This window comes from Pseudoliparis swirei, chromosome 23 (assembly GCF_029220125.1).
Source record: "Pseudoliparis swirei isolate HS2019 ecotype Mariana Trench chromosome 23, NWPU_hadal_v1, whole genome shotgun sequence".
NCBI classification, from domain to species: Eukaryota; Metazoa; Chordata; class Actinopteri; order Perciformes; family Liparidae; genus Pseudoliparis; species Pseudoliparis swirei.
The window spans coordinates 21,086,715-21,111,101 of NC_079410.1; the positions used below are offsets into that span (position 1 = coordinate 21,086,715).

At 46.1% G+C, this 24,387-nt stretch overlaps 3 protein-coding genes across 3 annotated transcripts in view; all 3 read left to right on the forward strand.

The window, feature by feature from the left end:
* Positions 1–793: 793 nt before the first annotated feature.
* On the forward strand, positions 794–7,736 carry rras (RAS related). Its single transcript, XM_056407632.1, has 6 exons — positions 794–1,215; positions 1,916–2,003; positions 3,002–3,104; positions 3,876–3,984; positions 5,285–5,403; positions 5,751–7,736. Exons 1-6 carry the CDS (start codon positions 1,129–1,131, stop codon positions 5,833–5,835), a joined length of 591 nt encoding a protein of 196 aa, XP_056263607.1. The 5' UTR covers positions 794–1,128; the 3' UTR covers positions 5,836–7,736.
* Positions 7,737–9,766: 2,030 nt separating this feature from the next.
* On the forward strand, positions 9,767–16,361 carry prrg2 (proline rich Gla (G-carboxyglutamic acid) 2). Its single transcript, XM_056406965.1, has 6 exons — positions 9,767–10,145; positions 11,772–11,944; positions 13,192–13,225; positions 13,713–13,845; positions 15,067–15,213; positions 16,041–16,361. The coding sequence occupies exons 1-6, from the start codon at positions 10,061–10,063 to the stop codon at positions 16,081–16,083; spliced, it is 615 nt and encodes a 204-aa protein (XP_056262940.1). The 5' UTR covers positions 9,767–10,060; the 3' UTR covers positions 16,084–16,361.
* A 569-nt stretch (positions 16,362–16,930) lies between these two features.
* The window catches only part of prr12b (proline rich 12b), a 36,891-nt gene continuing 29,434 nt past the window's right edge, over positions 16,931–24,387 (forward strand). Inside the window, exons 1-2 of the mRNA XM_056407556.1 lie at positions 16,931–17,071; positions 24,108–24,265. Of these exons, the coding sequence (XP_056263531.1) occupies positions 16,986–17,071; positions 24,108–24,265 (244 nt within the window). The 5' untranslated portion in view covers positions 16,931–16,985. The remainder of the gene's footprint in view (positions 17,072–24,107; positions 24,266–24,387) is intronic.

The window sequence follows — 24,387 nt, forward strand, 5'->3', positions numbered from 1 at the left end:
GTGGTTATTTTAGGATTGTATTGGAGGGACAGAGAACGTTTAATGAGGAACAGGAATCCTGAATGACAACTGCTATACGTCATTATTTGCTCATACTTTACTCTTTTACGATAGTAATAAGAAAACACTACTTCCATCACAATATATCAAAAAGGGAAAGTGGATATTGATCAGAATGTGTGTTGTGTATTTCGTGTCGTGGGTCACGCTGTGCCCTGTTCTTGGGCTTCAGGTTGACTGGCACGCGCCCGAGGGCGCACATTCTTACGCAATCCATACAGAAGACAACAATGGCGGCGTGTGCGCGAGGGATGATGATGACGACGCGACGCGGTCCTCCGGTTGACCGACTGTTGTGAACACGTGAAACAGAAGGACGCGTCTCCGGGAGCTGCAGCGGAAGACTTCGGACCTCGCGCCGCTGAGTACATCGCGCGTGTGGCCACTAGGTTGGATGACGTCACGGAAAGGTAACGCTCCTCCACATGACCAAATAAGGGCACTGACACATAAACGTGGAATGTGTTCACGAGAAGAAACCTGAACGTGTGTTTGTAACGTTAAGTGCTCCGTCGTGTCTTTGGTGACACGCCGTTACGTGGACTTATGTGCGCGCGCGCGTTTGTGTACGTGTGTGTGAGAGAGAGAGTAAGAGAACATTAGTGCGCGAGCTGCTGTAGTTTCTTGGAGGAAAAAGAAAAGAGGAAGCAGCTCCGCCCCCACAAGAGAGAGAGAGAGAGAAGAGGAGGTGACCCGGCCCCCCCCCCCCCCCACACACACACACACACACACGGACACACACTCACTCACACACTCTGCTGCTGCGGTCTTTACTTGTTGCTCCGGCGGGACTGAGTGACGTCACGTGTGCGCGTGCGTCGTTGTAGAAAACATGAGTAAAGTTTAACTTTGAAGCTGCGCCGCTCAACTCGTCTCGTGCTGGTCTCTCCGGTCTCTCTTGTGGTCTCTGCTGGTCTCTTCTGGTCTCTACTGGTCTCTTCTGCTACCATCCACGGAAACCCGGCGGATCTGCTCCGCTACTTTTTTGCTCCAGGCTCGGCTCGGCTCGGCTTCAGGCCCGCCCTGGACAGTTTCTGATCCGGACGAAAATCCCAGTTGGACGCCAGTATGAGTAGAGACGAGGAGCGGTTCAAACTGGTGGTGGTGGGAGGAGGAGGGGTGGGCAAGAGCGCCCTGACCATCCAGTTCATCCAGGTACGCCTCTACACGTCTGTTACTGCGAGTGCTCAGGGGTACCCAGAGCCACAGGGACCAGGTCTTTCTGTCGGAGCATTATGCGTCATCATCATTTCCCAGAAGGTCAGAGGTCAAAAGGCAAAGGGTTGTTGCTCCTCGAGCTCTCTGAAGGAGCTCAGGGACCCAGAGTCTTTGTGTTCCTGGTTCCATCCTCCAGGGAAGTGGCCTTGAACGCATCACGTCTGCTTTCTTTATCACAGTTCTGCCGCGTGTGTGCGTGTGTGTGTGTGGGACTACACGGCAACAGTGTCCCATGCGGTGATGACGCTCAGCTGTTTTCCAGAACTGTTCTCAGAACAGCCGAGCGACGCATGCCCCGTGGCGTGTGGGCTGACCTCTGACCCGAGGGCCGCGGTGAAGCTCCTCTGCGTTTAAGGATCGCTTCACCAGCTCGAGTTGACGCACCATCTCAGAAAGTCTTTTAGGTTTTTCCGGTAATTGACGACATGTCATACTTCATGTTGCCGCTGGCTATATTTACACGTGTGGGTTTTCTCCCCTGCAGGCAGCCATTGTTCAGAAAGTTGTCATTGGCATACGTTACATAGGGGTGGATTTTGCCACCAAGTATCCAGACCACACTGTAACATCTGTCCAGCCACATCTGTAACAGTAGTACTGTGTGAGCTCCGTTTAACACCGACCCCTCTCCCCACAGTCCTACTTTGTGTCCGACTACGACCCCACCATCGAAGACTCCTACACCAAGATCTGCACCGTGGATGGAAAGGAGACCCGGCTAGACAGTAAGGCGGATATGAATGAGTTGTGTGTGTGTGTGTGTGTGTACACACTGTTTATGTGTGTGAAGGCGGAGGAGGGTGTGCTGCACCGTGACACATTGTGTGTGTTTGCTCTCTCTCTCTCTCTCTCTCTCGGATGTTTCATTCCCTTGTTAGGACTTGTGCACTCGGCCCGGTGTTACCGCACCGAGCCCGGCTGCGGCGTGTTGGGTCACACGCCGCAGCCTCGCCACACGGCGATGAGCGCGTGAATCATCAGACGTGTTTACCGTACGCCTCGGAGCGACTCTCCTCTCAGGAGTCGAAGCTTCTTAGTCGCGGGACGTCACCGTAGCTCGGAAAGCACTTTGGGAGCGCTTGTTTCCTGCTCTCGTGTGCACAGATGTTGCCGTGGGCGGGGTTACGGGTGGCGGGACCGTGGTGAGATGACGCTCTCGACTTCCTCAGACCCGCCTGGGACTCTGTCACATTTATCCAATATATAGTTATTATTTTAAATAATAAAATAACTATCTAGACTCAATTAAAAGGCCTTTCCACATTGATTTGTACGCTGCAAACGGAAAATACAAAAGGTTTTATTCTCAATACTTCTTTCCATAATTGTGTGTACACCACATGGAAGCGTGACGATGTCATTTCGAGGATTAGCAGATAGAGTCGCAACTTGTAGAGCAACTCAAGAATGTGCGATTGTGCAAACAAACATTTAGAAACACCCGTCGATGAGCCTCACTCGTAGACAGGTGACATGCAGCAATGTTGTGTCTGTGTGTCTGTGTGTGTGTGTTATATACATGTTCATATGTTCATTTATTTCCAAACCAGAGACAATCTGAGGTTGGAACTTGAGTCGGGTATCTTCCTTGTGCTCAAATGCAACATTCATTTATTTTTAAATATAGCAGAAAGGGTGGTCCTCACTTCCAATGTGAATTTACTCGGTCCTCAGTCCGTTGCCCATACGAGTGTGTGTGTGTCTGTGTGTGTGTGTGCTTCAGTCTTGGACACCGCCGGTCAGGAGGAGTTTGGAGCGATGAGGGAGCAGTACATGCGCGCAGGAGAAGGCTTCTTGTTGGTGTTTGCACTCAACGACCGGGGCAGGTAAGGGTCAAAGGTCATATATTAATAATGGGAAAAGCAGCACAGATGTTCACCCATATGATTGGTTGAAGCACATCACTAAAGCGTTACGCGATCGGTGTGCATTACAACTTCATAACCAGCCAAAAGTGGACCGCTCCCGTGGTACCGACATGTATCGCGTCAGAATGCATCTAATTATGAGTACCAGTTGTCAGATTGTGTGTAATAAACATACTCAGACACTCATTAACTTAATTTCAGACTCAAGGTCCAGATAGTAAAACACATTAAATAGAATAAAATACATACAAAAGCACAATTAAAATACATAGAACTACCGATTCCTTATGTGTAGACAGCTGTACCGATGTCTTTACATCACATGTCCTTTAGCTGACGCGTGTTTCCAAAGCGACTGACAATCATGTGACATTCATACGCCGTAGACACAGCTACAGGGAGACACTCAGGGTCAAGCGTCTCGCTCAAGGACACATCGACTCGGGCGGGGGTTGAACCGCCAACCCCCTGATCCCACAGTCACAGCTGGGACTGGTTTATGTTTGATAAAACTAAGATGATCAAACAGCTTGGAAAGTATGAACTCCTGCAGCCGCGAACATGTCTCCATTATGACTTATCATTATTAGACGACTGATGACTCAAAAGAGACGGGCTGATTTTCAGTGGTCGTCGTCGCGTCCACTTCCTGTCAACAGAATCCATCTGAATCTTCTGTTTCTTGACGCGGCGATTGCTAATTATCTCCCTCTGTCCCCCGCCGGCCAGCTACCACGAGGTCCAGAAGTTCCACACCCAGATCCTGAGAGTCAAGGACCGGGACGACTTCCCCATGGTGCTGGTGGGAAACAAGGCGGACCTGGAGCAGCAACGAGTGGTGAGCAAGAACCCGATGGACCTTTAAGGGGCCACTCGGGTCTCCCAATGGTCCTGGATTACAACGGATTATAGACAGATGTCTTCCAGAAGGTCCGGGAATGTGATCGGGTCTCGTAAATATCAGGGCGTGTGTGAAACTTCGGGTTTATGGGTCAAAACCTCCGATATGAGACGCACTAATATGTTCATTTAAACCTTTTGGTGACCCGGTAGGGCCCACAACCCAAACGCACTAAAAAGGACTGATGACACTTTATTAGTATTGAACTGAACATATATTTCAGACACCAGTCGATCTACTTGTAAATGAAACATGGAAGCACCGGTAACCTTTTTATTTAGCGGACAAATATCCTCCTCTGTGAAAGCACCCTGAACCTCTCGTCTATCGGTTCTCGCCGCGATGGGGGAGATACCCGACCCGAGGTTCCGCCGCATTTCGGCCTATAGTTGACACCAAAAGCGAAACTATTTTTCGCCTCGCCCAAAACGCGTGAGTTTACTCGCTCGACCGTTCACTGTGTTCTCACCATGAGCGTCGAGACGCTCCGCGAGGGGCGGGGCTTATCTCCGTGTCTCGTCTCCGTAAAGACCGTTATCATCTCCTTCATCCACCAGAATAACTAACCACTAGTTCTGCTTTATACTTGTTGTGGACGTCTCACACACTAACGACCTCGTGTTTGGGTTGATGACATCACCCGTAGGCTCACTCAGCTCGGTCACTTTCTCCGATGAAGTTACTGTTACGCCTGAAAGACTTCCGCTTCCAGCGCTACGAGAGCGGAACTCAAGAGCTGATTGGCCCGAGTTGCGAGATGACCGCCTCAAAGTTGAAATATTTCAACTCGGGGCGAAAATTGTGCCGCTGGAAACGCGTCGCCCACATCGCGTCGCCCCAAACGCGCCGCCCGGGAAAATATCGCGTCTATCGCAGCCACACGCGTCTGTACGTTGACTTCTCATGGGATTCAGTCACGCGAAAAAATAGTTTTGCTTTTGGTGTGAACGCACCTTATGTCTCACACGCAGGACTGTTTACCGTGGCGACCGTGGGTCAGTGGTCCCACGGTCGCCACGGGAGGTCCGTCTTTCAAATCATGAGGTTGGCGGTTCAATCCCCGCCCCAGTCGATGTGTCCTTGAGCAAGACATTTGACCATGAGTTGTTTCCTGTAGCGGTGTCTACGGTGTGTAACATGAACGTAAGTCGCTTTGGATAAAAGCGTCGGCTAGATGTAACGAACCAAAGCCTGCTGCGACGTGATTGGTCGGCTCCAAACCTCGTCTCGTCTGCAGATCTCCAGGGAGAACGCTCAGGCGTTCGCCAGAGAGAACCGGATCCACTACATGGAGGCTTCCGCCAAGAACCGCTGCAACGTGGACGAGGTCTTCCTGGAGCTGGTGCAGATCATCAGGTACCGTCTCATTTGTTTGACTTCACATTTAGTCTGATGATTAACAGATGCACTGTCAGCATGGGGAGTGATACATGTGATGCATGCTCATCGGCCCTCAAACGCAGTGAGGGTGCCGCTCCTCTTCAGGGCGGAACCCGAATGATCTCATAGGCTCGTCAGGGCCGGGTTTCATCTCACCAACAAGAACATCTAGTCAGACCTTTTAAAACCTCTTTAAAGCTGCTTTTAGCAATATGTGAGATATCGGCAGCCAATCCCGGGACACTGTGTGCATGTGGACGATGGTACAACCCGTTGGAATGATTCACTCTCTCTCTCTCTTTCCATTTCTGCTTTACCCACAGACGGTTTCAGGAGATGGAGTGTCCTCCTCCTCAAACGCATCACGCAAGGAAACAGAAAAGGGGCTGTCCATGTGTCATCCTCTGAGAGCGAGAGAGAGAGCAAGCGAGAGAGAGAGAGTGAGAAAGCGAGAGAGAGAGACCACTGAGCTGACTGTGTTACACTGCGTGGAGAAACCATTATTCCCAGTGCCATGTCAAACATTTCACACTTTTCCTAAATGCCTTAATGTGCTGCCTTGTTGCATGTAGTCCTGCAGGGGGCAGCAGACCCCCGCTGCAGCATTCTGATCAGGCCTTGGTCTAGAACCCCTGGTCCCTCAGTATAGAACCCCTTGTCCCTCGGTATAGAACCCCTTGTGCCTCGGTATAGAGCACCTGGTCCCTCGATATAGAAACCCTGGTTCCTCGGTCCAGAACCCCTGGTCCTTCGTTCTAGTACCCTTGGTCCCTCGGTATAGAACCCCTTGTCCCTCAGTATAGAGCACCTAGTCCTTCGATATAGAACCCCTGGTCCCTCGGTCTAGAACCCCTGGTCCCTCGGTCTAGAACCCCTGGTTCCTCGGTCCAGAACCCCTGGTCCCTCGGTATAGAACCCCTGGTTCCTCGGTCCAGAACCCCTGGTCCCTCGGTATAGAACCCCTGGTCCCAGAACCCCTGGTTCCTCGGTCCAGAACCCCTGGTCTCTCGGTCTAGAACCCCTGGTCCCTCGGTCCAGAACCCCTGGTCCCAGAACCCCTGGTCCATCGGTATAGAACCCCTGGTCCCTCTATCCAGAACCCCTGGGCCCTCAATCCAGAACCCCTGGTCCCTCTATCCAGAACCCCTGGTCCATAAATCCAGAACCCCTGGTCCATCGACACAACTGACACCAGCTGCATGAAGAAGACTCTAATTCAGTTTTCAGTGCAGTAGTATTCATGACGCCAAAACTTGTTTCTGCATTTGCACATTTAATTTGACTCAAATACTCTGTGGATGTTCGTTCTGCTGATACTGCCTTCTGGTACTTTGTCTTTCTTTTGATATATCTGTTCATTTGGTTGTAAGGGACACAGCATCAATGTCTTCATATAAGATATAGATGTATAATAATGTTTGAGAGCTCTCAACTGCATCCCATGGTCTTCATTGGATGACGGTTGGTCTCCATGGCGATGGCTCCATCGTCATCCCGTGACATCTTACGTGTGTAACTTCAGTCCAGGGTGTGAATGAGCTGCTGGATCCTTACAGCTCTCTCACATGTGATGTCATACACCACGCCTGTCTCAAGGGCTGAGGGTCATGACATCTGAGCGACCTTCGTTCACCAATGAAGGCCGTGTTTTGAGGTTGAAAGCTCTGGAAATAAAGCTAATAATATGAGGTTATGATGTCTTTCAGTGGATGGGAAGCACTTTTTGTTTTAGGTCTTGAAGGTGTGTCGTATTCTATGTTGCCCATCATATCGCATATTATCCCCACTGCAACGTCACGGGAGCCTAAAGATGGCCGAGCCCTCGTGGCCCCGCTTGTCATATCTGGACTCTGGACTTCCGTGTAACCAACAGACGCACCAGCTGTGTGTGAGTCCTAGCCCCGCCCCCAACGGTGCAGTAGCCCCAGCCCACCAGTGGAGGTCACTGTTGCAGCGACGAGGACGAGCAGCTGGCTTCCTCAGTGCTGGGAGGCATTGGTACTGCTGTTGGTGTTGTTGTTGTGGGGCGTTAATCACTTCACATCTTCAACCGCTTTTTTATTTTCAAGGAGAGATTACCTCGTTAAGAACAATGAAATACAATCTCTCGTATATATCTTCTATATGTCCGCTCATATCCACCTTCTCACCGGTCATCTTTAATGCTTTTAATGTTTACTTATTTCCCCTTTTTTAAAATAAGAATTCATATGTATATCTATATTACTACCTGCAATTCACATCTTTCAGTTTTGTATTAAAATCAGTCAAAACTCTTTTATACGTTATTAAAAACATTTACAACTTAACATTTGTTTCTGTTGCGTCTTCTTCACATTGTGATTGTTTGGAGCCTTTTTTAATAAAGATGTTATTCTCATTAGGATTTTCTTGTATCAGACACTGGTTCATGAATCTGATTACATATTTTACACCCAGTGCACTAATGAGCGGAGCAGATGCCCCACTAGAGATTGTAGTACCATATTGCCCCACTAGAGAGCTTGTAGTACCATATTGCCCCACTAGAGAGCTTGTAGTACCATATTGCCCCACTAGAGAGCTTGTAGTACCATATTACCCCACTAGAGAGCTTGTAGTACCATATTACCCCACTAGAGAGCTGCTTCACTAAATGCGGGGCTACTTGTGGTTCCTAGAGTCTAAAAAAGTAGGATGGGAGCCAGAGCCTTCAGTTCAGTTTATTTTCTATAACCCATTATCACAAATTACAAATTTAGAAGGCTTTACATTCTGTACACAGACATCCCTGACCTTTGACCTCACATCGGATCAGGAAAAACTCCCAAGAAATAGAAAAAACACTCACAGGGAAAATAAAGTGAAGAACCCTTCAGGAGAGCAACAGAGGAGGATCCCTCTCCAGGATGGACAGAAGAATAGATGTCATGTGACCAGAAGGAATCATTACAGAGTTACATAAACATCCAATGAGTATGACAGAGTGTATGAATAGTTGGTAGTAGGCATGGACCACGATCCAGACCTCCATGATCAATGAGGCAGATGGAGGTAGAGAGGAGGAGTGGGCGGGGCATCAGCAGGGCCATGGCAGGAGGAATCAGACCCAGCCAGGTCCAATGCACCCTATGAGACGTGACGTCACAAGGACTCCGGGGAGGAAGCAGAGTTAGTAATGTGTGATGGAGAGATGAAAATTCATCCCTAAGGAGAGAGGGAAGAGGAGAGAGGTGCTCAGTGTATCCTAAACGTCCCCCAGCAGCCTGTCAGCCTATAGCAGCATCTTTAGGGGCTAGACCTGAGTCTGCCTCCAGGACTGAAGGTGAAGCTGGTTCCATAAAAGAGGAGGAGCTTGATAACTGAAGGCTCTGGCTCCTCCTACTTTTTAAGACTATGAACCACAAGTAGCCCCGCATTTAGTGAGGCAGCTCTCTAGTGGGGTAATATGGTACTACAAGCTCCTTAAGATATGATGGAGCATCACCAATCAAGGCTTTGTAGGTTAAGAGAAGAATTTTAAAAGTGATTCTTGATTTTACTGGGAGCCAGTGCAGAGCAGCTAGTGCAGGAGTGATGTGATCTCTTTTCTTAGTTTTAGTGAGAACACGAGCTGCAGCATTCTGGATCAACTGGAGGGACCTAAGAGACTTATTAGAGCAGCCTGATAATAAGGAGTTGCAGTAATCCAGTCTCGAAGTAACGAACGCGTGAACCAATTTTTCTGCATCTTTTTTGAGACAAGATGTGCCTGATTTTTGAAATATTACGTAGATGAAAGAATGCAGTCCTTGAGATGTTCTTCACGTGGGAGTTAAAGGACAAGTCCCGATCAAAGATAACGTTGAGATTCTTTACAGTGGTGTTGGATGCTAGGGCAATGCCGTCTACAGAATCCACATCACCAGATAATTGATCTCTGAGGTGCTCATAGCAAAGTCAAAATTACTTCAGTTTTGTCTGAGTTTAACATCAAGAAGTTGCAGGTCATCCATGTTTTTATTTCTTTAAGACATGCTTGTAGTCTAGCGAGCTGGTTGGTCTCCTCATTCACCCACACACACACTTGCAGACACAAACACACACGCAGGTACACACACCCACTCTCACACACAACCACACGCATATACACCTGCTTGCAGACAAAACACACACACACACACACACACACACACACACACACACACACACACACACACACACACACACACACACACACACACACACACACACACACACACACACACACACACACACACACACACACACACACACACACACACACACACACACACACACACACACACACACACACACACACACACACACACACCTAGTTGATGGACTCAGCCAGCCGTGCGCTGCAGTACACACGGTTCCTCCCTCCAGCAGGAATGCCGTCCAGCAGGTTTGATGTGACGTGTTTCTAGAAAAACAACACCAGGAGCCAGAGGAGCCGAACTCAAGTCAAGCGCTTCAGTTTGGGAGCGCGATCGGGAAACCTCCACGCTCCGACCGCTGGACAGAAGACCTGTGGGGTTGTTTGCTCCAGGGGACCTGAGAGTCGGACGGGTGCTCGGCGCTCCGGCCTGAAGCGCCGCATTCATTCCCACCGAGGCTCTTCCGCGTCCTTCTCCTCCCGGCCGGCGGTTGCATGGCGGCCTCGGCGGCCGTGTGGATCCCTGTGCTGTCCCTGCTGCAGCTGGCTCACGGCTCGGTCCTCTCCAGACCCGGTCCAGGTAAACCACACCTCTTCTCACTGGGAGAGTCCTCATATCTCCTAGGGGAAACCTGGCCCTCAGGGGTATCCCCGGCACAAGAGAAGCCATTGTTAGTGTTCTCACCTCATTGGAATCCTCCCATCTGGAGCCCAGAAGACACATATTGGTCTTAAGCCCCAACGCACCAAATATGGTGCATTTTTGAGATTGTGTTTTAAACTGTCTATACTATTTTAATAAATATTAGCAAATATATTGATGTTGAACATCAAATTAAAGAAGACAACTGGGGCTACAAGTATCAGTGAGCCATTTAAACACAACACAAACACCAACTGAAATAAAAATACAAATATCATAATCATCATTTTGTCAGGTGTCGGCCCACTCAGAACGTTTCCGTAGCTAGCGACATGTAGCTTTGTGCAATCATAAAAAATGAGATGTTCGAACGCAAGAGGACTTCACACAGATTTTAAATATCTTTAGAATCCTTCTGCACCAAAGTATCACGGAGATATAAGCCAAAGAACACAGAAATATTAATCGCTTCATAGCTTTACATTCAGCAAATTCAACATACTTTTGTTCTTGAGAAGAAGAACAAACGTTTCTCTCCCCTGCATTCCAACTGGCATGGCTTTTGTGTGTGTCGGTCCCTTTAAAAACCAGGCGGACTTTGGGGGAAGCGTCATAGTCAGCTGTCAGGAAGTTCAATTTCAGCGAATCGGATTTCACATTTCAAATATGGCGACGCCTTTCTGTCTCCTATTGGCTCATAGTGCTGTCAATCTTGTCTTTCTTGGTACCAATCGATTCTATTGGCTCTAAGTATTCCAATGACGTGTCGTTCTTTAAAAGCCGCCCTTCCCCGGCGGAGATATCTGGCGCGCAACAGCTGCGCTTGTGACAGATCCAAAAACCGGCTTTACGCACAGCACGCACGCGCACAGCACCACTTTGTTTGATCGTTTTTTAATCTTTGATTTACTGTTTTAAAGCCACATAATGATGTATTTGTATGTATTGAACACCACAAGTAAAAGTGAAAGTGAAATAAATGGTTTGGTACATGAGAAAAGTCAAATGGCACAGATGGTGCTTCAATGTGCCCAAATGCAAATTTTAGAGACCTCGCCTAAATTCTCTTAACTAAAAAGTCTCCAACTATTCTTCTGCTTTATTTTTTCTGAGTGAAACTTTGCAGAGAGTCTGTTCACAAGTTGTATTATTATCTGGGTGATGTTAGGCCTTTGCTGTGCATCCATCCAGGAGATATTCATCCTGAAAGTGCTTTTTTTTCTAATCGAACTTGAAACTTCTATGAAAATAGAAGTTTCATCTTTATTTACTCTTAACCAGTAACATATATACAAATATTTACACATGTGAACAAAAGCTCACATGTGTTCCCTTTATTATAACACCAACATTATTCAAATAGCTTTTGTGGTTGCAGAGCTCCACCCTTTTTAGTTTGGGTATGTCATTTCGAGCAGAAACCTCAAAAATCGGGTGGGGTTCAGGAGGTTAAAGTCACTGGTTTTAGCATATTGAGTCCAATGAAATGTGTCAGAACACAAACATACTATTTCTGTATCGGGGTTATTGTTGTCGTCGTTGCGTGGTTCTGCGTCCTTTCAGGAGACCCGGTGCTGCTGGACCAGCAGTCGGCGAGCAACTTCCTGTCCCGCTCGCTGCTCTACAACAGCTGGGACTTTGAGTTGGTGGTGGCCGACAGTCTGCAGAGGGAGTGCATAGAGGAGATGTGCAGCTACGAGGAGGCCAGGGAGGTGTTCGAGGACGACGCAAAGACGGTAACGCACACACTCATCTGGGATGTAGACTCCTACAGCTGGATCAGGGGTCATACACATGTTGACCAATGGGATGTCTCCCCCGCCCCGCCCACTCCTCCTCTACCTCCTTCTGCCTGATGGATCATGGAGGTCTGGATCGTGGTCCATGCCTACTACCAACTATTCATACACTCTGTCATATTCATTGTTTGTGTTGTAACTCTGTAATGATTTCTTCTGATCACATGACATCTATTCTTCTGTCCATCCTGGAGAGGGATCCTCCTCTGTTGCTCTCCTGAGGGGTTCTTCACTTTTTTCCCCTGAAGGGTTGTTTGGGAGTTTCTCCTGATCCGATGTGAGGTCAAAGGTCAGGGATGTCTATGTAAAACCCTCTGAGGCAAATTTGTAATCTTTGAGAATGGGCTATACAAAATTAACTGAATTTAATTAAATTTCCAGGACTTTAAAACCAAATTTCCACGAGCAAACACTTTGTTAAATCTCGGTGTGTAGATAGATAGATATATACTTTATTAATCCCCAAGGGGAAATTTGTCGTCACAGTAGCAGCACCAATAAACTAAACACACAAGAATAAAAAATAAAATATAAAAAACAGGGATGAAAGATATAGAAGTATACAAAGTAAAATATAAAATAAAATATATATGTATATCTATAACATATATGCATACACAATACACAATACTAATGAAAAATTAAATTAAATATACAAATATTAAATATAGACAGTGTGCAAAATGCAAAGTGTGTGTATGTGTGTGAACAAGTGAGAAAATGTCGTATTCAAACTAATAATGAAAATTCCAAAGCATTACAGTATAAAACTTTAAATGACAGAATTGAATGAGAGACAATAGTTGAGAGCGTATGGCTGCTTATATTTTGAGCATCTTTCTTTAAAAAATATATCAATTATTTCAAACTCAGCGAACATGTTATAACACATTTCCATGACTTTTCTCAAACTTTTGGGATCTTTTTTGTTTAAAGAGCTTTTCCAGGCCTGTAAATAACCATTTTAACATTCCACGACTTTCCCATCTTTTCCATGACCGTACAAACCCTGTGTATTGAAGGTGTAATTGAACTACAACTCCCAGAATGTTTACCCAAACATACTTTAGAAATCATTTCTTTTTGCATTTGACAAAAAGGACTCATGAGTTCTCATTGTCTGAAATGTTTTATTTTTCTCTAATTTTAATGAAGTTAAACCTTTCTTTTGCTTCCATTGTTAGCAAAGCTTTTGGACCAGCTACATCGACAGTCACGGTAATGCTTTTAAAGATGAAATATCATACACTATTGTAGTCATTTTGCATATAGGGCTCATCCGACTGAATGCAGTGTTTTCACATTGAAAATACATGCACAATATTAAATATAGTGTTATAATTACTTATGATAACTTTAATTTCTGCATCGCTAATATTGTATTTAGCATAGCGCCATGGTGAAATATACACTCCTTGTTATAGGACAACAAATCCATACTGATTTTGGGGCTGCTAATGAATGCTAGAACACAGTCTGGGAGTGTATAATATCATTTATAATATCTTCAGTCCTTTTAGAAGTTTACTTTATAATCCAATGCTTACGCTGCACACGTTAGCTAATGACTGGACAGAAATGACACCAACAGTTCCCATTGGTCCTGATTGAAGTCACTGCTGTAGCGATTAGTGTCTGCTCGTGACTGCTGTGAGAACTGGATGAGAAGCATTAGTTTAATCCGACAGGTGTTTGTCTTTTAAAGCATATTCACCCGGAGTGGACATGCCCGGGCTGGTGGCCGGGGTCGTGGCGGTCCTCGTGTCTGTCGGCATCGCCGTCGTGCTGGGAATCTACTGCTACAAGAACAAGAATAAAGGAGGACCGAGGTCGAGCCAGTAAGTTCGCTTGGATGAGAACATGTATGAAGAAACGCCGCTAACGTAGGAATGTGGGGTAACATGTTAAGGTTTTGCCCCGTGGGGCCTTCAATCCAGCTCTGAAACCCAGACTAAGGCTGTCACCGTATTAGATTGTCAATCCGGCAGCTGTGGCTCGGTGGTGAACAGGTGGTCAATCAGAGCGTCTGCTAGTTCGATACCCGGTTCCGTTAGCCCATGTGAACGTGTGTTTGGGAAGACAAACTTTGATCTCTCTGTCAATATGTCCTAAACCAGGGGTGTCAGACTCATTTTCACTGTGGGCCACATCAGCATCATGGCTTCCTCTTAAAGGGCCGGTAGTAACTGTAACACTGTGTAAACTACTCCTGAACATATTGTTTTATAACTCTCTTTGCATTTAAATGATTGTTTATTTGAATGGTGTACATAAAATGTCCCTAATATTATAACATACAGCCATTTAATTTAAAACCTTCAATATCAAAGCACAGGGTATTTTTTTTACATTGAGAAAAGGTGATCACATGTCTTTCAGGTCGTCAGGGGCCACATAAAATGACGGGACGGGACGGATTTGGCCCGCGGGCCTTGTGTTTGACACCTGTGTCCTAAACTAACTCAGAGTACAGCTGATCACTTCAGCTTTGTTTTTCACACATTTTAATAATGTTGACCATAACATCTTGATGGAGAGGCTACGTGACTGGATAGGCATGTCAGGCACAGCGTTGGAGTGGTTTTCATCACACCTCGCAAACAGAAGTTTTGATGTCTCGGTGGGAGAATTTGTGTCGGACATCTCTCCACTGTCCTGTGGGGTACCGCAGGGCTCGGTCCTGGGGCCTCTATTATTTTCTTTATACTTATTTCCCTTGGGACAAATCATCAACACCTATAATGTTGCTTATCATCTATTTGCAGATGATATCCAACTCCATCTCTCCTTTAAACCCAGTGAGGCCTTCATGTTAACCAGCCTTGTTTGTCTTTTTCACTCTTATCAATAAAAATCAATACCGATATATCTAGACACCCAAGGTCAGACCATAACATTTGATCACAGCTGGTCATTAAATTGGTTTCGATATTATTCAAGGTCCTTAAAGGAAAGATCAACAGTAATTACATGTAACAATGATGTCTGATTTAGACCTGATTAGCTCCACAGTACTTTCACTGGATTGTTGAATTCTTCTGAGTCTGGTTTCTGTCCAGCACTCCGGTGAGGCTGGCAGCAGATGGCCGTCCAGCCCCAGAGACGGTGCCCCTGGCTGGGATGCTCGTCCCTCCAGGTCTACCCAGCTACAATGAGGCTCTGCACCAAAGTGGGCAACACGATGCCCTACCACCACCTTATTCAGGGTAAGTAGATCCAGGTCAGTGTCCAAGATCCAGCCCGACTTAAGAAAGAAAGAAGGATTTAGTGAACCTGAAAAAAGTGTCATCTGCATACTTGCAAAAGGTACTGCATGTTAAAATATACATTTTGTAACCAATCTTAATAAAGGAATCATTTTCATGGCAGGTTGTTTTTCCCAAGTCCTAAATGTAACAACATGTATTTCAACTAAAAAAGAAGCAACTGGATATAAACAGCTTACCACTCCATCCATCCACCCACACCATAAGATAGGATATTACTTTGTTCATCCCCAAGGGGAAACTTCGTGGAGCTGTTACATGTTACGTACATAACAAGAAGCATACAAAACATTATACTTCTATATCAACGGAAAGACGTATTAAACAGCACTTTAGAAGAGGGTATCATTGTAATTAAATGATATGTACCAAATAACCATATATATATATATATATGGATATATATATATATAAATATATGTATGGATATAAATATATATATTCATATATATATATTTTAAAACTATTATCCAAACCGCATATTTTTCTTTTGGGTCGTGGGGCGCTGGAGCCGATTTCAGCTGATACATATTTCTGATATATATATAATATATTCAGATATATGAGAATTATCTCTATATATTAATATATAATATATATATATATTAATATATCTATATATTAATATTTATATATTAATCTAGATGTATTAATATATCTAGATAATATATATATATATATATTAGCTGATGTGTATGAAATTCCTGCTGCCTTAAGTAGAAACTTGTAAACTAACTCAATCGAAACCATCCTCTCTTTGGCCACAGGGGGGTGCCATCGGAGCCTGCAGATCCCGGAGACAACGCATGAGGGCTGGCCGAGCCTCCTCCCTCGAGCTGCTGGTTTGAGGGAACTTTTGGAGCCTGTTTCCGACAGTATCTACCCGTGACGTGCAGTACCGGTCCAGTAGAAGGACTCCCGGCCGGCTCTGGTGTCGGCTGGCCGCTGGTCGGTAGTCCACGACGCACGTGACTCTGAGGGTGTGGTTCATTTGTGTGGTTATTTGGGGAGCTACTTTTGGAGCAATAGACACTCCGTTCATATCGACCGCGGGGTCTTGTTTTATAGAATAAATGACATGACAAGTACACACGCCTCCAGTCGTTTCTAATGCATCCCCGTGTAACACCTCCAGCCGGTGGAGGCGCGTCCACGTGGAGTCGGCGACATGTCGCAGCTTGTGTTTGTTTATCACAGCGGCGGATTCGAGAAAAAAAAAAAAAGCCACAGCACACTGCGCTGCTCAGCATGACACACTGTGTGTGTGTGCGTGTGTGAGCGCGCGCGAGAGAGAATATGAACGCCTGCCCAATCATTCCCGTTAAAAAATGGCGCCTTGCGAACAAAAATGAGCGAAAGTGTGTGTGAGAAAGAGCCGCCGGGGAGCCGCTCACTGGAGCCGCTGCTGCGGACGTGGAGCATCTGTTCTCCGGTCCGTTAGCAGACACGCGAGACAATAGACAGTGAGATACACGAGGGGAGCGGAGGGGAGGAGGAGGTGCTCCTGGCTGCTGCTGCTGCTGTGACCCCCCCCCCCACACCCGCGCGCTCTCGCTCCTTCTCCTCCTCCTCCCTCCATTCCTCCCCAGTCTACAGGCTCGTCAAGCGGAGAAATAAACAGGCGAGCGCAGAACAGAGAAGACATTCCTTCCTCCCACCCTCCCCTTCCCCTCCACTATCGGCCCCATCTTCATCCAGTCCTTTTCTTTCCCATGGAGAGGAATTACCCCGCTGCAGGCTTCGGAGACCTCGGGGCCGCCGGCCAGGGATGGAGTTACGACCGAGCGGCCAAAGCGAGGTAAGCTGGCCGCCAGCGTGAGCGGCGCAGCCGGGCTGCACGGCGCCGCTGCACGGCCACCAGCCTCAGGTGGAGCCAGCCGTATTGTCACTTGGGGGAGGGGAGGGGGAGTTGAGGGGTATGGGGGGGTGGGTCTCATAATTGCATGGAATGCGATGGAAGGATGACAAGAGAGAGAGAGAGAGAGAGAGGGGGGTGGGGGGGTTGCTGGAACCAGATCTAGTCTGGTTATCTCCACAGATGAGAGATCCCATATTGGTTCCGGCACTGCATTGTCTCTCCGCAGCAGCGTTGTCCTGCTTCGGACCTGAGTAATGCTTGACAGGGACACCTTGATTGGTAGCCACTAATTGGCTTCTTCTCACAGCAGTCTGATGCACATAGCTGCAATCCACAGAACCAAGAAAACACTTACAAATAATGTTTTCATTATTTATTTGATATGAAAGCCATTCTTTAAGTCAAACTCAAAACCAAACTACGAACGTAGTAATTATGGTAACGGTAGCTGCATGCATGTATTGATAATGTGTCAAATATGGCTTGAGAATGAACCTTTTGGGCTCTATCATAAACACCACTTTACAATAATGTCATGTGACTGTCGCCGCTCGGTGATGGAGTTGGCGTTCGCCATTACTTTGTGCACGACAACCGTGGGGCGAGAGCTGCATGATTGGTTCCCTTCCTCGCACATGAACCTGTGTCTGTGTGCAGCTGCAGCCACTCGTTTACTCACATAAACCTATAAGCAGACAGACTGGGAGGAAAACACCAAACTCTAACGCTAGCCATGTCACATACCCTAGCCCTATCACAGACACTAGCCCTATCACAGACACTAGCCCTATCACAGACCCTAGCCCTATCACAGAGACTAGCCCTATCACAGACCCTAGCCCTATCACAGACACTAGCCCTATCACAGACCCTAGCCCTATCACAGACACTAGCCCTATCACAGACACTAGCCCTAACCTTATCACAGACCCTAGCCCTATCACAGACCCTAGCCCTATCACAGAGACTAGCCCTATCACAGACACTAGCCCTATCACAGACCCTAGCCCTATCACAGACACTAGCCCTATCACAGACACTAGCCCTAACCTTATCACAGACCCTAGCCCTATCACAGACCCTAGCCCTATCACAGACACTAGCCCTATCACAGACACTAGCCCTATCACAGAGACTAGCCCTATCACAGACACTAGCCCTATCACAGACACTAGCCCTAACCTTATCACAGACCCTAGCCCTATCACAGACCCTAGCCCTATCACAGACACTAGCCCTATCACAGACCCTAGCCCTATCACAGACCCTAGCCCTATCACAGGCCCTAGCCCTATCACAGACCCTAGCCCTATCACAGACACTAGCCCTATCACAGACCCTAGCCCTATCACAGACACTAGCCCTAACCTTATCACAGACCGTAGCCCTATCACAGACACTAGCCCTAACCTTATCACAGGCCCTAACCCTATCACAGACACTAGCCCTAACCTTATCACAGACACTAGCCCTATCACAGACACTAGCCCTAACCTTATCACAGACCCTAGCCCTATCACAGACACTAGCCCTATCACAGACCCTAGCCCTATCACAGACACTAGCCCTATCACAGACACTAGCCCTAACCTTATCACAGACCCTAGCCCTATCACAGACACTAGCCCTAACCTTATCACAGACCCTTGCCCTATCACAGACCCTAGCCCTATCACAGACACTAGCCCTAACCTTATCAGAGACCATAGCCCTATCACTGACACTAGCCCTAACCTTATCAGAGACCATAGCCCTATCACTGACACTAGCCCTATCACAGACACTAGCCCTAACCTTATCAGAGACCATAGCCCTATCACTGACACTAGCCCTAACCTTATCAGAGACCATAGCCCTATCACTGACACTAGCCCTAACCTTATCAGAGACCATAGCCCTATCACTGACACTAGCCCTAACCTTATCAGAGACCATAGCCCTATCACTGACACTAGCCCTATCACAGACACTAGCCCTAACCTTATCACAGACCATAGCCCTATCACAGACACTAGCCCTAACCTTATCACAGACCATAGCCCTATCACAGACACTAGCCCTATCACAGACCCTAGACCTAACCTTATCACAGACCCTAACCTTATCACAGACCATAAGCCCTATCACAGACACTAGCCCTATCACAGACACTAGCCCTAACCTTATCACAGACCATAGCCCTATCACAGACACTAGCCCTATCACAGACCCTAGACCTAACCTTATCACAGACCCTAACCTTATCACAGACCCTAGCCCTATCACAGACACTAGCCCTAACCTTATCACAGACCCTAGCCCTATCACAGACACTAGCCCTATCACAGACACTAGCCCTAACCTTATCACAGACCCTAGCCCTATCACAGACACTAGCCCTATCACAGACACTAGCCCTATCACAGACCCTAGCCCTATCACAGACCCTAGCCCTATCACAGACCCTAGCCCTATCACAGACACTATCCCTATCACAGACACTAGCCCTATCACAGACACTAGCCCTAACCTTATCACGGACACTAGCTCTAACCCTATCACGGACACTAGCTCTAACTCTATCATGGACACTAGCTCTAACCCTATCACGGACACTAGCTCTAACCCTATCACAGGCCCTAACTCTATCACAGGCCTATCACAGGCCCTAACCCTATCACGGACACTAGCTCTAACCCTATCACGGACACTAGCTCTAACCCTATCACAGGCCCTAACTCTATCACAGGCCTATCACAGGCCCTAACCCTATCACGGACCCTAGCTCTAACCCTATCACGGACACTAGCTCTAACCCTATCACAGGCCCTAACTCTATCACAGGCCCTAACCCTATCACGGACCCTAGCTCTAACCCTATCACGGACACTAGCTCTAACCCTATCACAGGCCCTAACTCTATCACAGGCCCTAACCCTATCACGGACACTAGCTCTAACCCTATCACAGGCCCTAACTCTATCACAGGCCCTAACCCTATCACGGACCCTAGCTCTAACCCTATCACGGACACTAGCTCTAACCCTATCACAGGCCCTAACCCTATCACACTCTTAACATCCCTTCTTGCCGTGGTGTGTTTCACAGCCACTGTCCACACGTGACAAATTGGGGTTTGCTGACAGCTTAGTGTTGTGGAATGAGCCATGCTAACATTAGCTAGCTCCACTCAGCTTTGCTGCACTTTAACGGTTGCCTCGACAACCACATCACGTCTCCCAGCAAACTGCATAGGGTACCATCTCCGGGAACCTCGATTTATCCCATTATTTAAAGAATGTGTGAAGAATGGCAAAAGGTTAAAGGATAATTAGAAATCGTAAATGTCCATTATACTCTTGCTACATGGTTGCCACATAGGTTGTTGTGTGAGCCATTTCGTGTTTCCTCTTCCTGGAGAAGCGATAGGAACGATCTACAGGAGAGGACATACATGACTGGCAGTAGATTTATAACGGTCAACAAAGCAATGGAAACTGATTGAGAGGTTGCAGAGGAAAAGCTTCAAGGATTAAGTGACTGATTGAATCATAAAAGCCATAACTGGTTTAGAAATGACTAGTGGAAGGCCTTCACTGTCACCATAACGCCCCCCCTCCTGACTGAAAGTACCAAACTCCTCTTTCCTCTGCGAAGCAGGAAAACAAGAGCAGAAGTTCAATAAAGATTTTGTATGAATTGGGTTATCGCAGCAGAAAATAACGACCGACATAATAATAGAGGGAGTTAACTTTGTACAAACACTAAGAGTGACAACGCTTTGCATATTCAATAGAGTGGATGGACATGTGCAGGCTTTAACAGTACATGTAGAAAGTTCCATTCATGCATCCATTTATGTCCAAATGTTATTATTGTATTATACATTAATAAGCGGTAATATATCTTGTTTTTGTAGATTTGTCCTTATAGTTGCTGCTGCTCTGCAGTGTGACTTCTCAAGTCACGTGAGCTATTTGGAGGAAAAAGAGAGAAGAAATACATTGCTTGCTATTTGCGTTGCGTTGCTATTCAGCATTAAATATAGATGTGATCAGTAGCTTTAAACTGTCGGGTTAGTAGGATTCACATACAAACAGGAGTGCATAATGCTACGTCAACTAGGGATTTTAATGAGTAATCGCTTCACCAATTATAATTTTGACCGATTAATGCTATCAGTTAAAATTTAAAATAAATATATTATTTAAAAGCTACAGCAGAACATCATCCGCATAGAGGGAGTTATTTTGTATTGTACCTTTGACATTAAATCCTCTTATCGTTGGTGTGGTTCTGATGAGCTCAGCTAAGGGCTCAATAGCCAATGCAAACAAAAGAGGGCTCAGTGGGCATCCCTGAGGGGTGCCACGCTCTAATGGGAACGGATCTGAGCAATAGGAGTTAGTAATAAGGGACGCTGTCGGGGAAAAATACAGCAGTTTCACGCAGTTAATGAATTCTGTACCTATTTTAAATTTGTCTAAAGCATAGAAAAGAAAGGGCCACTCAACCAAAAGCTTTAAATGAGTCCAGAGACACCGCCAGGGCTTGTGTATCATTATCTCTGGCAAACTGTAATATGTTCAGAAGCCTTCTGATATTATTGGAGGACAAACTGATTGTTAATGGCAAAGTCTAGATATTAAAATATCACATGTTAGAGGTTTAACCAAAGCTCAGCATATTCTATAACCACAGGTTTCTGAGAATAAGTAAGCTGTGTTACCTGGGTGGATGACAACGAAGCCCTCCTTCCCCCACCAGAGGTAACTGCAGGAACACATCAAAAAAGGAGGAGAGGGGATAGGATAGAGGGAGGGGGGGACGACATAGGGAGGAGGACAACGGGACGACAGACAACTGTTTGCACGTTTTAGTTTTCAGAAAAGTTAACTTTCAGAATAATCATCTTTATGTTTAAAAAAAAAATTATAGTACCAAAACACCAACAACATTGAAACAGAAAATAACAGGAACATGCTTCAGCTTTTTAGAAAGGATAGACACATGCGACAAATGGGAGTGGATGAGATGCTACATGCTACGGGGCGACTGCGGCTCAGTAGTGAGGAGGGTCGTCCTTCAACAAAAGGATCGGCGGTTCGATCCCCGGCTTCGCTAGCCCATGTCGATGTTTCCTTGGGCTTAACCCCAAAACTGTCACCGTACCTGTGCCTACGGTGTGTGAATGGGTTTCAATGTTAGTTAGTCCGGATGGCCAGGTGGCTTCCCCATCAGGGTATGAATGGGTGAATGATGTCATGCAGTGTTGAAGTGCTTTGAGTGGTTGAAGACTAGAAAAGCGATATTCAAGTACAGGTCCATTTACCATTTTTATATATATACACTACCGTTCAAAAGTTTGGGGTCACCCAGACAATTTCGTGTCTTCCATGAAAACTCACACTTTTATTTATCAAATGAATTGAACATTTCATAGAACATATAGTCAAGACATTAACAAGGTTAGAAATAATGATTAATATTTGAAGTATTAATTTTGTTCTACAAACTTCAAGCAAGGAAGGCCAGTTGTATAGCTTATATCACCAGCATAACTGTTTTCAGCTGTGCTAGCATAATTGCACAAGGGTTTTCTAATCAGACATTAGTAGGGATGCACCAATCTGATCGGCGCCGATCCATATCGGCCGATATTCCCATTATCGGTTTTGATCGGCGTTCTCAAAACGGCCGATCAGATAACGTAACATCTGCGAGAACTATCAGACGTTTCAATCGCGGCGCACCGCAACGGAGACAATGCGTCGGGCGAGGGCCGCAGAGTGAGAGGTCAGAGGGGATCCTCACGCACCGAGCGGCGTCCCCGTCCCCCGAGTTGAATCTCTGGGTCGACTCAGCCGACTCTCACATGTCTGCCCCTATAGACTGATGCTCACGGTAAACACATTCCATCAGGAGCGCGCGAGGGTTTTGATAAAGTTAGCGGAAGGATTTAAGTGACAACATCCGGTTTTGCAAAGTTAGCGGAAAGAACCACGTGAAACAACATCCGTTTATCAAAATAAGATGTCGACAAATCATACACGAACATATAAAAGTAAACAATGAACTGATTTTGTATCTTTATAGATCGTTTCTGAGATTTAGCTTAAATTATGCTAACATTAAAACATTTTTACTGTACTAAGGAAGAGTTTATAAAAATAAGTCAGACTTTTGTATGTTAAAAAAAGTCCTGTAAATAGATTTCCCCAAGAGTTCCAGGAAATGAATGATGCAGATGTGTTCCATACATAATCTGAAATCCCCTACAATAGCAATCAAACAATTTTAATGTATCAATTAGGACATTTTTCAAAGTAAAAGTCCTAAATGTTTAAAGAAATCGGTAATTTCTTAAATGTTTGAGTTGCTTTATATATGTATTTCCTCATAGTCCTAGGCAATAATGCTACACAATAAATAGAATGCTTCAATCGACACCGTGATCGGTGATCGGTATTATCGGATCGGCAGATACTGATTTCAGTGATCGGTGATCGGTATTATCGGTGATCGGCAGATACTGATTTCAGTGATCGGTGATCGGTGATCGGCACCAAAAACCTGATCGGTGCATCTCTAGACATTAGTCTTCTAAGGCGATTAGCAAACACAATGTACCATTAGAACACTGGAGTGATCGTTGCTGTAAATGGGCCTCTATACACCTATGGAGATATTTCATTAGAATCCAGACACTTCCACCTTGAATATTAATTTACCATATTAACAATGTATAGAGTGTATTTTTGATTAATGTTATCTTTATTGAAAAAACTGTTTTTCTTTGAAAAATAAAGACATTTTTAAGTGACCCCAAACTTTTGAACGGTAGTGTACATATATATATATATAGGCACAAATCTTTTATTTTCCATTGTGGACTATTAAACTGCAGGCTCAACAGTATGACCAGTCATGTGTAAGCAGACTTGTTTCAAATAAGGACATGTATAAAAGTCAAAATTATTAACCATGTGTTCCTCAGCCTTGTGTATGGGAGCTCCAGGTCGTCCCATCCAGACGCAGAGCTGCTCCATCGGCAAACCTATGGCACTGCACACACTCTCCAGGGCTATGCAACCAACCACCACCCAGGAAGCTCCAGACAAGGTGGGGCCTGGGGTGCTGCTGGACGCACACTTGGTAAGGATCGCTTGAATGATATCTGTAGAAACACAAATCTAGAATTAAAGCTGGAAGCAGCGATGAACGGATCCCCTCACCTTTGCATGGGCTTGGAGCAGAGCTTGGAGTAGAGCTTGGAG